Source organism: Strix uralensis, chromosome 5 (assembly GCF_047716275.1).
Source record: "Strix uralensis isolate ZFMK-TIS-50842 chromosome 5, bStrUra1, whole genome shotgun sequence".
NCBI classification, from domain to species: Eukaryota; Metazoa; Chordata; class Aves; order Strigiformes; family Strigidae; genus Strix; species Strix uralensis.
Genome location: NC_133976.1, coordinates 66090584 through 66103301, shown reverse-complemented (window position 1 = coordinate 66103301; position 12718 = coordinate 66090584). Strand labels below are relative to the sequence as shown.

General features: G+C 41.3%; 1 protein-coding gene across 12 annotated transcripts in view; it reads left to right on the top strand.

Annotated features, from left to right (window-relative positions):
- SOX5 (SRY-box transcription factor 5) overlaps nucleotides 1-9068 on the top strand; it is a 297460-nt gene extending 288392 nt beyond the window's left edge. For 11 of the 12 annotated variants that reach the window (XM_074871425.1, XM_074871433.1, XM_074871432.1 and 8 more), the window contains 2 exons: nucleotides 57-273; nucleotides 3559-9068. In XM_074871425.1, the coding sequence (XP_074727526.1) occupies nucleotides 57-273; nucleotides 3559-3862 (521 nt within the window). In that variant the 3' untranslated portion in view covers nucleotides 3863-9068. The remainder of the gene's footprint in view (nucleotides 1-56; nucleotides 274-3558) is intronic. The other variant, XM_074871434.1, reaches the window with a different exon arrangement.
- Nucleotides 9069-12718: the final 3650 nt, after the last annotated feature.

Sequence of the window (12718 nt, the reverse complement as noted above, 5' to 3'; positions counted from 1 at the left end):
ATTTCTCATTCTTGGGTTTTTTTTTTTGGGTTTTTTTTTTTTTTTTTTGGTGACAGGATCTCGCTGGAAAGCTATGACAAACCTGGAGAAGCAGCCATACTATGAGGAGCAGGCCCGACTCAGCAAACAGCACCTGGAGAAGTACCCAGACTACAAATACAAGCCAAGGCCGAAGCGTACCTGCCTTGTAGATGGCAAAAAATTACGCATTGGCGAATACAAGGCTATCATGCGCAACAGACGCCAGGAGATGAGGCAGTATTTTAATGTTGGGTATGGGACCTTTAAAAGCTACCACTCATTTTAGAAAAAAAAATTTTCAGGGAGAATTCTTAATTCAGTGTGGTAAATGTTATATTTTATTGGCAAGAAATTAGATATTGCTAACAGAATATGAAGCTTATACTTTAAAACAATGTGTTCCAGGAGGAAGTTAGGCAGTTAGGGATTTTTTTTGTTGGCTCTGCTATGTACTCATCTTAGAGCTTTGGCCAACTGTCTCATTTCCACTCTGATCATGCAAAAGAAAAAAGGAAAAAAGCTTAAGATTTTCCAGTGAAACGTAAGTCTTCTAATAAAGCCTTACAAGTATTACTTTATTATGAGGCCTCAGAGATTATAACTGAATGAATCTGTGGTAGTGCTTCTTGATCCAAAAGCCAAAAATACAAGTTTGCGTTCAGTATGATCTATGGCAAGTGGTCTGCAAAAGAACTGCTGAACATACTGAACTTGAGCTGGAATATGGACTTGGCTCAGTTAATTCATATCAGGCATGAAGTTGTCTGCGTTGTTCATTGTGACGGTATTTGTCATACTAGGGAGTGTCTTACAGTACAGTAAGCTAAATGCTTTGTGTTGAGCATAAATTTCAAGAAGACTGGTTCTGATAAACAACTAATAGATCAGCTTGATATGATTAGATTCAAATCTGCCTAGAAAACTAGCATGTATTTTCCTTCTGCAAAGACTCCTTGGTTTTGGTTATAGCAGATCAAAAGAATCAGAAATAATCAAATATTCTTCAGTATTTCTATATTCACTCCAGAAAATTAAAAGCTACACAGTGGTCTTAAAAAAAGCAAAACCAGCAACAAGAATGACCCTCAGAAATAGTGGAATTTGTGTTCTGAATTTGGAATCATTTTAATATTACCTGAGTTGCATGTCTCTCTAGTTAATGGCTAGAAGTAGCAATAAAGAAGGGAATATCTGTCCAGCAACTGTTAAGTGTCATCAGACTGTGTTTTAAACAGCTACAGTGTGCATTGTTATAATAAGCCGCTCAGCAGAGAAATTTGAGCTGCTTAACCCTGTGGCGCTGGCAGGTCCAGTGATCCCAATGGTAAGCACTGAAACAAACACAGGGAAGTCAGCCAACATTTGGCATCAAGAGATTAAAAAAAAGAGGAGGGGGGCCTTCTGGAAGAAGAATAGGTGGCAACAGAGCCCCCAAAACACTGCTTATCTGGTTAACATGCATGCTTCATCATGGGGAAAAAAAATTAACCTTGTAACATTCTGCATATTTAGCTTTCCAAACAAGGCTGACATTGAAATCAAGACATTTCTGCAGATAATTCGCACTGGGGCGTTAGAGCATAGAACCTGGGGTGAAATCTGTATAGAAGTTACTGACAAAGCGGCCGATGACTGCAGTGGGGTCAGTGTTTGATGCTGGCAGTCACAGTGCTACAGATGCATTCCTGGTTTTAGTTCCTCATCTGCTGCGTCACCCAGTACAGGTCGTTTCGGGCTAAACTTCTGAATGCCACTCCGGCTCCTGCCTGGGCACCAAAAGAAGGGATTGGGTTTACAAGAGCTCTGGCTATGCCAGCTGCTGCGACATGCTAAAAGCCTGTCTGAAGGCATCACAATGTGAAGGATTGGGCATTTTTTGCAACTCTTGGACTTAATGTCTCACTGTCCTCCTCTTTAATGGTAGTGTGGGAAGCTTACCTCACTGGAATGCTGAGAGCCCTAATACATTAGTATCTGAGGACTGCTTTGAGATCCTCTGGAATGGACATCCTATAGAAGTGGAAAAGTACTATTCTTAAATTATTTAATATTTGAAAAGCACTGTGAAAAGCACCATTTAAGTGCAAAGTGTTCCTATTGTTAAATATTAAAAGCAATTTAAGTGTGCTGAATCTTGTTACAGAAATGCTGACTCCAGAAAACAAAAGCCTTCCTATTGAATTAAGAATAAAATGCAAATTAGATCTGCTCCCTAGTTTAAGAGCTATATCTTCAGCTGAGACAACTTCTACTTGTTTCAGAAACACAGAAATAAGGACTGTGCGGAGGGAGGCCTTGCTCGAATGGGAGGCAGGAAGCATCTGAAAATGCAGCAAGCAATTCCAAACAAACGTAAAGCTGTTTGGCAGAGGAAAGTCTTTCAGGATCGCTGTACTGTGCAAGGCTTACTGTACGGCCAGAGGAACAGGGGAGGGTTTCATTCTTAATTAAGAATATTCATCTCAAGAGGCTCTGCCCTGTCTCCTGTGGCAAGGCTTTTCAGTGCAGATGGACACACCGCTGATGACATTACAATGTGCAGCATGTACTGAAGAGTATTACTGCAATAGAATTACTTCATGCAGCAAGCAAACAAAAGGAGCATGAATTTTAAACCTCGAGGCTTGTTGGGACCCTGAAGCTTCTCAGGGAAACAAACACTAGTATAACACAGCTAGTGTTCTTGATGCAAAGGGAATTTCTATGGCCTGGAATAATTCTTTCATGACTGCGGACAGGTTTCCAAGGCTTAGAGGCCATATAAAGGCATCCTGTAGAGGATTTTCTCAAATGCTCATGATGCTTGCTTGCTTCTTATTTATTTTTAATTAATGCATACTTCCGTTCTAAGTCTGCCTTTTTGCAATTTTATCCACCTTCCTTCAAAGATTCTGCTTTTCGCAAGTTCTGCTCACTGTGGAAAATATCACCTTCCAGTGGAAGGCCCTTAGTGATCATCCTGTAAACCCATGTTGGCCCCAGAAAGCCCACTGTTCCTCTTCCTAATAATGGCCAGGTCTCTGAGTGAACGTGGAATAAACATTGCCTCTTTGTAGAGACCTGCCCTGCTTTCTCCTCATCCACTGGTAGATTTCTACAGCACCTCCCCATTCCTGTGTACGCTGCCTAGCCCTTGTCACATCTCTCCTGTTAGCAACGTGTTACTTTTATGTCTAGTCCTGCCAGCAGCTTGGATTACTTAAAAGGAAGATTTTCAAAATACATGTTTTTTAAGTTGGACCACAATTGAAAGGATGTTTATTTTTGGCTGAAGCTGTGTAGTTCAGGTAAAGCTAGAGATGTTTACAGAGATTGGGTTTTCTTATCAGTGAGGTTGGTTTGGGCTTGATGTTCATTTCAAGAGCATCAGATGGTGAGTCTGGAATATTGATATACGGGTTGTCCTGCATGGGCCATCCAGGAGCTTCCTCTGCATGCCCAAAAGCATACGCTATGAGCTTGCAAAGTGCTGTTGTACTTGCTCTCCCTTTACTGCTTCTAGTATTCAAACGTCCTTTTACTTTTTCTCCATGGCAGGCAACAAGCACAGATTCCCATTGCCACCGCAGGCGTAGTTTACCCAGGAGCCATTGCCATGGCAGGAATGCCTTCCCCACATCTGCCCTCTGAGCACTCAAGCGTGTCCAGCAGCCCGGAGCCTGGGATGCCCGTCATCCAGAGCACTTATGGCATCAAAGGTGAGGAGCCTCATATCAAGGAAGAGATGCAGACCGATGACGTCAATGGAGAAATCTACGATGAATACGATGAGGAAGAGGATGACCCCGATGCGGACTATGGGAGTGACAGTGAAAATCACATTGCGGGGCAAGCCAACTGATCAGGGTCCGAATATCTCGTGACCTCAAGGACTTCAAGGAGAAAAGAAAAAATAAATAAAGCCCCATCTGGTTTATCCTTGCCAGTGGCCAAGCACATTAACTTTCTCATACACTGACTGTTACTTTAACTGTTAGTCTTAACTAGTTGGGACATCAGCTGACTAATAGACATCAGCCTGCATCAGAAGAAAAAAGGCTCAGAAGAAAGGAAACAAAGACAACGACGACAACAACAGAATGATATAAGCTATGGGTAAAATAATGCCAGTAATTCAGCTGCTATACCCAAGCACTGAAGTCTTACCCGTCGACCTTTTATTATTATTATTTTTTTTTCAAATAAACTTTATGGCTGTTTGTTCTACAATGTTCTAGAAATTCTCACTCAGGTACACAGTGCCAACAAGTGGCTTGTGAATGTGTTTTGTTGTTTTGTGCTACAGTTTAAAGAGAAATAATTTTTTTTTTTTTGGTAATGCACCTGACAGGAAAGAAAAAAGATAAAATTCCTTTTACCCTTTCTGTCTCCTCCTCCTCCTCCTCCTCCTCCCTGGCAAATCTGGGTCAGAAGTGTGTGTGTGTGTGCGTGCGTGCCTGTGCGCGTGGCTGGCAAGGAAGGAAGTGGGGAGTCTGTTTCTGTTAACCCCAACAAGCAATTATTTCCTTTCAAGAGAGGACTTCTCTTCATCAGTTGCACACCATACTGAGTCTTTGAGCAAGTGCCAAATTTGTACTAAAGCGCTGAACTAGTCCAATTTGCTTTTTTTTGGTTGATCTCTTCTTGTTTTGTTTTTCTTTTGCTTTTCTTTTGCTTCCTGCTCTGTCTTGAGTTAGGACAGTGTTGTATCTTAGACAATCCCTTGAAGAACCTGATATACCAGCAGCTGGTGAGATTAGACATATATTTTTGGGTTTGGTTTTGCTTTTTAAAGGAAACTGTAGGTGCCATTCTCAGGTGAAAAAAGAGAGAGAGAGAGAGAGACATAAGAAATTTAGAGAAAAAATATTTTATGGTCTTGGATTTTCATGTGTGCGTGTTTATGGTACTAATAAGAATAATATTGGACTATTGTGAGCAAAAAGCATGTTCCAGAATGAAGTCCTGCACCCTCCAAATGACTTGGTCTGTAAGGAACCTTTGCTCTTAATTTACACTTCAAGTGGCAGCAAATACAACATAAAAAAGGCTTGTCCAAAATGCAATTTGTTCTGCACAGGACAGGACAACTGGAAATGTTACCTCCTTGCTGAGTGTAATTAGGTTACCATGATGTCCAGTTTTAATGAACTCATACCTTCAGGGCGGCTGAGTACTGATCTCTGATTCCAAAGGCAATTTTTTTTCAACTGACATTTTCTTCTACTTTGTGCTTGCAGAAATCCATTTTTATCAGTGGGATGTTTATGTAGGAAGGAAGACTCATAGCTATGAAGAGATTTCCATATTCAAAGTGGTCCTGTAAGAGCCCGAACCTTTGCAGTGCCGAGTTTCCCTAGCTGCTGCATCTCACAAGTGAAAAATTGTTCTCCTGGGCTAGAATATTTTCAGCATTGTTCTAGAGCCCTTAGATGTGTTGCTTGGGCAGTTTTGCCTTCCTTGGGCAACAGCAAGCGGGTGAGGAAGGTAGATTTACACAAGTGTAATCCCAAGCAGCAGATAGCCTCTTGTATTTCCAATAAGGTAACTGAATGTTACTCTCTATTTCAGAAAAAAGAATGTAAATACAAGTGAATCAAAGAGTCTCGTTTCATCTCCTCACTCTGTAGAAGGAGAGGACCCAGGTTCATGTAGCAAGACAGAAGCATTTAGATCTAAACCAACCAACCAAGCAACCAACCAAAAAGGTTTACCCTAATTTCAAATGATCCCTTAATCAGGCAAATTTAGCCCTTGGTACAATCAGCCATTTAAGTCCAGGGTGCAGGATGAAAGGGGCAGGTAGGAGGGGAGATTGAGAAGGAGGGTCTTTCTTTGCCTCTTGAAATCCCACTTGAAGTGTAACTTGACTTCTGCAGACCTTATGCAAAGCAAACAATCAAATGCCATTGAAGACTTAGGACAATACTCCAATGAGCAGTTTGGACGTGTGATAGTTTTACCCTGCAACATCTGTTTTATTTTTCTCCCATTTTCCCTTTTTTTATTTCCACCTCTGCCTCGAAAAATTCTTTTCTATTTTCTCTCTCTCAGAAGATTTGCTCTGAAGTTATGCTTGGAGTAGCTGATCATATCCTCCATGTCAGAGAGGGTTCTTTTTGTTTGTATTTTATGACTGTGTTGTTTTTTTTTTTTTTTTCAGTTGAACTGCCTCTTCTTGCTAGTGTTGTAATGGTAATTCTAATTCTAATAATAATAATAATAATGGTCAGCTGTTCCCAGATTAGTAAATTATATATAATTTATTTTATCCCCCCCCCTCCCCCCTTTTTAACTTTATTTTATTCTGTTCTAATTTGGCAGTGCAGCAAATGAAGCTGTTAGGCTGTTAGGATACCCCTCCCCACCTTGCCTTTTTATATATATATAAATATATATATATACATATGAAAACAAATCGCTTCTTCTTCTGCTCACACCATTCCTCTTTCTTTTATTTTAATTTTGGCCCCAGCCATGTCAACTTCTGATGTTTATTATGATGGAGTGAATTAATGGGAGTGTTGTTTTCAATCTTAATTAACTTCTGCTCTCTCATCACTCATTTTAGTTATTTAATTACACCAGTCATCTAGAGCCAATTTTTTTTGAAGCACTCTGTTTGGATAAGAAGGAAAAAAAAAATAGACAATTGTTTTTATATCATTATGTACAATGTGAAAACGGATATTTGCTCCTTCTTTTTTTTAACTTTTAAATTTGTTCCCTGTCTTTGTGAACAAATTACTTCTGACTCTTGTGGGTTCACCTCACATTTGCTGGATGGTTGATTTCCACCACGTTATAGAGACTCTCTGGTTTAATTGTGTCGCGTTGGGCTACCAGAATACTTTGTTTTAGCTCCAGGTAGGTGCCACTGCGGCAGGCGTGATTGGAGCAAGTCTTAGACATGTGGGCTGGAAAGCTGGCCTTGGGGATGTCAATGGAAAAAAGGCCCTTTGACTTCAGCGGGACTGAATTTCAGCCCCGAACTATGGGCTGCACTGCAGGAGACACTCCTGGAGGTAGCCCCATCTCTGTGGGCAGGGTTGGTCCTGCACCGGAGGTGTGCCAGGGCTGCAGGACCTAGCTCTGCTCTTGGCAGTGGATGGCACAACAGAGCCCTTCTGTGGCAGTGCTCTGCTTTGCTCACTGCCTTGGCCTGGACTAGGGCTCAGATGAACACTAATTTTGTTACCGTACACATTTCCATCTGAGAGACTACACAAGAGCCTGGGGTTTGGTCAGGCTTTTTGAATGGGTAGCTTTAGCAGACTATCCATGTCCTGCATTTGGATGTTGAAACCAATGCAGCAATGTTAAAAAGAAAAAAAGGCCCCCCCCCAAAAAAAGTCTCTGGGGTCCCAAACCAGCAAAATACTTAACACCTATGCTAATGTTTTGTTGGGTCCAAGGATGAGCACCCGTATGTCCTTCGGCAGTAGGAGACCAGATTTGAAAATGAGGCCCTGTTTATCCTGCTTTAATTTCTTAGAAAATACAAAACAAAGCAAAACATACGTTTATAAAAAGATATTCTTGTCTTGTTTCATTTTTTTCCTGTGTTCTGTGCCCTGGAGCATGTAGAAAAACCAGGTTAGAAGAGATTAGGATCGTATTAACCTAAAAGCGCAACGAGGCCCTAATGCTGAGGCGGACTTCTTTCCCCTCTTTCCTGGGAACCTGACGAGCGAGGATGGTCTTGCCGTGCTGCTGGGGGAGCGTACAGTCTGACTCCTTCTAAATTGGGGTATCTGCTTATGCCGTGCGTCTGGCGAGCTTACAAAAGAACAATACCAGCAGTGGGAAAAATGGGAAAAGAAGAAAAAAAACTGAGGCACTTGCTTCTAAGCTCAATTAAATAACACAGAGTATATCCTTTTTCAATTTATTCATGCCTTATATTAGTAAAATAGGATTTTTAAGTGCATTTAACATCTTTATTTAACTGTTCCGCTATATTAATCAGGCCCCCAGAAAAGAACACTAGCTATTATTCTAGCATTTAATTAGTTTTGTAACCAAATCCTCTTATTACGAATGCATATGGAAGAAATTCTTTCTTCGAAGACATTATTTCACAGATTTGGTTACTGCAGTAGACTCTCTCTTTAATTAAATCATTTTTTAGAAAGTAAATTGTCTTTAACCTTTTTACAGCACATTTTCAGAGCTTTTTCTTTTTAATCCAAAGAGATGAGCTGTTACTGTCCCCGAAGAAGCCTCTGACATCACGTTTGTAACATCAAAAATAATTATACTCCATGGAAACGTAGACCTTACATAGCAAGAATTCATCTGCTAGAATGAATGGCAGCTATATGATATCTCATACGTTTAAGGGCATGATGTATCGGATAGGAAGTATTTTTGTCTGCCCACTTCTCGATAGAATCATACCTTCAATTTTGCAAAGAACTGTGTGTAATTCACTAGATGTGGATTCAAGTGTATCCTCAATTCACAGGGCATGGGCTGGCTGTTTAGCTTGGTTTATATTTACATTTTTTCAACTTTATCTTAACTTGTCAGTTTCCCAGATTGAAGAACATGTCAAGTTCGTTTTTTCTACTGACTGATTTCTCTACTCCCCAGTGTTTTTGTCACTGGTTTGCTGAAACAGTATTTATATAGCTCCATTGGCTCTAAAGCTCTTACTCCTTCTAACGTTTTGGATTTTACAAGTGAAATGAAAATAGAAAAGAAATAGAGACAATCAAATGCCTGGAGCTTAAAACAAAGTATGTGCAACCTACCATCTCACTTGAAATTTAATAAAAGAAATAATTATGTAAATATAACATAGAGTTATAGATTTATATTTTGTTCATAACACATAGTGTAATATAAGTTGTATATTTTCATGTTTTGGTTTTATGTTATCATTCATGCCACAATAAATAAAAAAAAACAGGAGTTGATGTACTCTTTAAAAAAAAATACAATGTGGGTTGCCACCATCCTGGGTTTTTGGTTTTAGTTTTTGGTTTTTTGTTTCTTTTGCATTCCCTTTTTTCAGTATTACTGCCCTGCAAGGCACCAATAAAACAGCAAATGTGTTCTTTACCTATCCTGTGGTCTGTTTCCCACTTATTATAGCGAGGGATGTGCTAGTTAATTTTCTTGTCAGGAGAAGAAAACAGCTGGGCTCAAGGAGCAGAAAGTGAGATTTAGATTCAGCTTACCAGTCTGCTCCAAAATTCAAGGTTTTCATCAAATCACAGGAAAAAATATCACCCCATCTTTATCAGCATTAAAACAGAAGAAAAAGTTGGTTCCTGAACAATGTAGTACAGTGTAATTTCCAGTTCAGAGTCAGGACACCTCATAAAAGGGGATGACTGAATCCAGTGGTTTGGACTGTGCCCACCTTCCCAAGTTACGTTCACTTTCTTCAGGCTTATCTGTTCAGAGACCAAAGCAAATTCAGGGAAATACCCAATTATAAACGCCAATGACACAAAGCTATGAAAAAAATAGCTCTGCTATTTAGTTAGTCAAAATGTCCCAACATGCTGCCTAAACAGTTCATGAAGTTTTGACAGCAGCATATGGCACAAAGTGGGATGAAATGAATTTGTACCTGTTTTTGACAGTAAGTTATTCAGATGGGTGCTTACTCTCAAGTGCCTACGGCTTGACAGATGCCATTCTATGGTTCCAGATTTCCTAAAGGGAAAAGGCAATATTTGGGAAAGCAGGAGGTCGCTGGTGGAGGTCCTGTGAACCTGCCCACGCTTCTCTTGCTTGCCAGGTTGTCCTCTGTTGTCTTCCTGGGAGCAGGGTGCAACCATCAGCAAACCAGAGGTCTATTTTGGCAGCTTCCTCTTACAGCCTATAGCACCTATATAGCACCTGTCCAGTGGAAGTCAAAATGAACCTGAGCAGAACCATATAATGTGAGGCTTAGGCCAATAAATGTCAGCATCATTTAACCCCTTAAATTCCTTTATCCATTACTGTCATCTACATGTGATGAAGCACCTGTCTACCTGAAAGGCCAAAGGAACAAACATGACTGCGCTGGGCAGTGTGGTTATCGAATTATGGTGTAGTTTTTATTCAGTGTGCCTGACACCTTAACTGCAACTTGAGCCAAGGCAAACATTTTGCTTCTTTGCCCTTTTAACAAATACGACCCTAAAACAAGGCACACCACTGCCAAAGCCCTGCTATCTGATGCCTTTGCTGGCGTGGCACATGCTGCCCACCTGACCCTGAGGCATCACTGAACATGTAGGCCTTTTTGCCGCCCCACGCTGAGATGGAGGGACATAAAATTTCTGCTTTCTTCTTTTTTTGTGTCTGGGCTGGTACCTAACCAGTAGGGTTAGGTTCCCTAAACCAGTGGGGAAAAAATATCTAGGAGAACATGAGAATAGCTAAGCTGGAGATATATCTAAATTGTAATATGAGTGGACAAGGCTGAGCTTTGCAATAATGGAAATAAAGACCACTTAAAGCCTGAGTGTGAAACTGAAGTAAAAGAAGGTTTCTAGAGTGCCTAAGTGATATTGTGGCCTGCTTGGGAGTGGTGAGAATTATTTCCCTAGACAAGTTGTGGGGATTTTTTTCTTTTTTTTTTTTTTTCAAAAAATGCTAAAGCATTCCAGCAATTGCCTGTAGCAGGAAGGAATAAAATGAGGATAATTATGACATTAATCTATTTTAAAAAGAAAGACGTGTGACAATTAGCGCATTCCTACCAAGAAAGTAACATACAGAGCTATATGTGTGTAGGAAAGTGAAAAGACCCCCTACAGAAGCCATGAAAGGTTATAGAAAGCGTATGTGCCTCACGAGGAAGCACTGTGCTGTGACTTCAGCATCAGTGAGAAAGGGTGCACAAGAGCTTGTCAATAAGCTTTCAGTTAATAAATATTCAGTAATACTGTAGAAAAGCAATGTGGGAGAAGAACAGGCAGTTGCTGTCAGGCCAACCAGGGAAAAGTGCATGCTGAAAAGTTACAGAAAGTCTTGTGAACATATTTATCAAAGTAACCTAGTGCCTGAGACTGGTGGGCTCGAGATAGAGTAGCTAATTTCAGTCCCCAGGATGCTTACACTCACATCTGTTGGTATTACGGTAGCACTGGTGGCCATGCACTGAAATCAGAGGTTGCTTGCAAGCTAACGACAAGGACAGGAAAAAGAAAATCACACTGCAGCACCATTGGCCTAATTGAGAAAGGCTGGTGGTGTTGACAGCTCTGTGAGCATCAGCTACACCCCAGATGCAAAACCTTCCTGCTAAGGTGGCTAAGCAAGGCAGAGGGGTGGCAGCCTCCCTTCCCTGTTCTGACTGGATTTGCAAGACTGGCAGTTAGCAGACACTGTGGGGTTTCAGTGAGGGGGTTTCTTCCATAAATAAATTTGATCTGAAAGCTAATGCAAAAGAGATTCTACAGATTCCCGGGTATCATTTGTAACAGTTGCTCTCCAGCCTCTAGTTGCATGAACTTTACAGACATTACGCTCTTAGTTTCACGTCATGGTTCAACCAGGTTACGGGTTCCCACTCCCTCCACGCCATGTGCTGTGATCATTCACAGCGCGCGCACACACACACACACCCCTACCCAGTCTGGCTCACTCTACGCCATGTCTGGCATGGCTGCTCAAAAATCTTGTCACTGGGAGCTGGCTATGTGTATCCACCACTTTGAGGGATTAGCCAGTGCTTACTGGTTTGGGGTTTTTTGGTTGTTTGGGGTTTTTTTTCCTGCTGGCGGAGCAGCATTGTAGGAGCAGAGCAAGTGCCTGGGACCAGGGGAGCAGGGAGAGCACCTGGGGCTCAGCCAGAGTCCTCCTCCATCTCAGAGCAGATTCAGCTCAGATACCCAGCAGTACATACACCCAGCAAACTCAGCTGTTGCCACTGCAGCAGCACTGTATGGCTGAAGGGCAGTACCAAGGAATAGACATTCCTCACCCATTAACCAAATCAAAGCAAACTGCTTGGCATGAGATTATGAATTTATTGATTATGGGTTTGGTTATTTGCAGGCTTACACGAATTTACCTTTTTGGATGCTTCTAAAATTGTTGCCAGAGGCAGCATGGAAAGTTACTTTGGCCAAAAATCAGTCTTTCCCCTGCCCCCATCCCTGTGGAGGCCAAGTCAATTAGGAAGAGGTTAAAGTCACTCCAAAATACACCCCTCCACAGAATCTAAAATACTTCAAACAGGGAGCCAGCCCTTCTGTAGAGCTAGGTCTTAATGGCACTGGCAATGGTACATACATAATTGAAAATATAATGAAAAGCATGAATTTAATGTTTAGTTAAGACTCTTCCAGTCCTGTGTGGCAATTCAAACTGTAGTTTGAATGGCTTTTTGACATAACTTAGACTTGGTTTAAGTCCTGACTGTATGTTTAGTCTTAGTTAACAATGTCAGGAAGGAGCGATGGTCTATCACAGGTAGTGTAAACTGCTCGCATAGGTACAGTTCTAGCCATATGAAGGAGCATTTATGGTGCAAATTGTTGCCCATGGAAAATGCCATTGGTAATTTCAGGCAGTTGCACTGGTGCACCAGTGACTAGGGTTGATGTCAGCCACACTGGTATAGCTGTACAGTACAGAGTGTGTGTGCGTGAAGACAGGGGCTCAAACTAAGCCTTGAAAAGCCCCTCCTATCCCACACAGGGATTTGTGTCGGTTTAACTTCGCGTTATCAGCGCAACTTTCACAGGCGGTGAATGCCTAACCCACC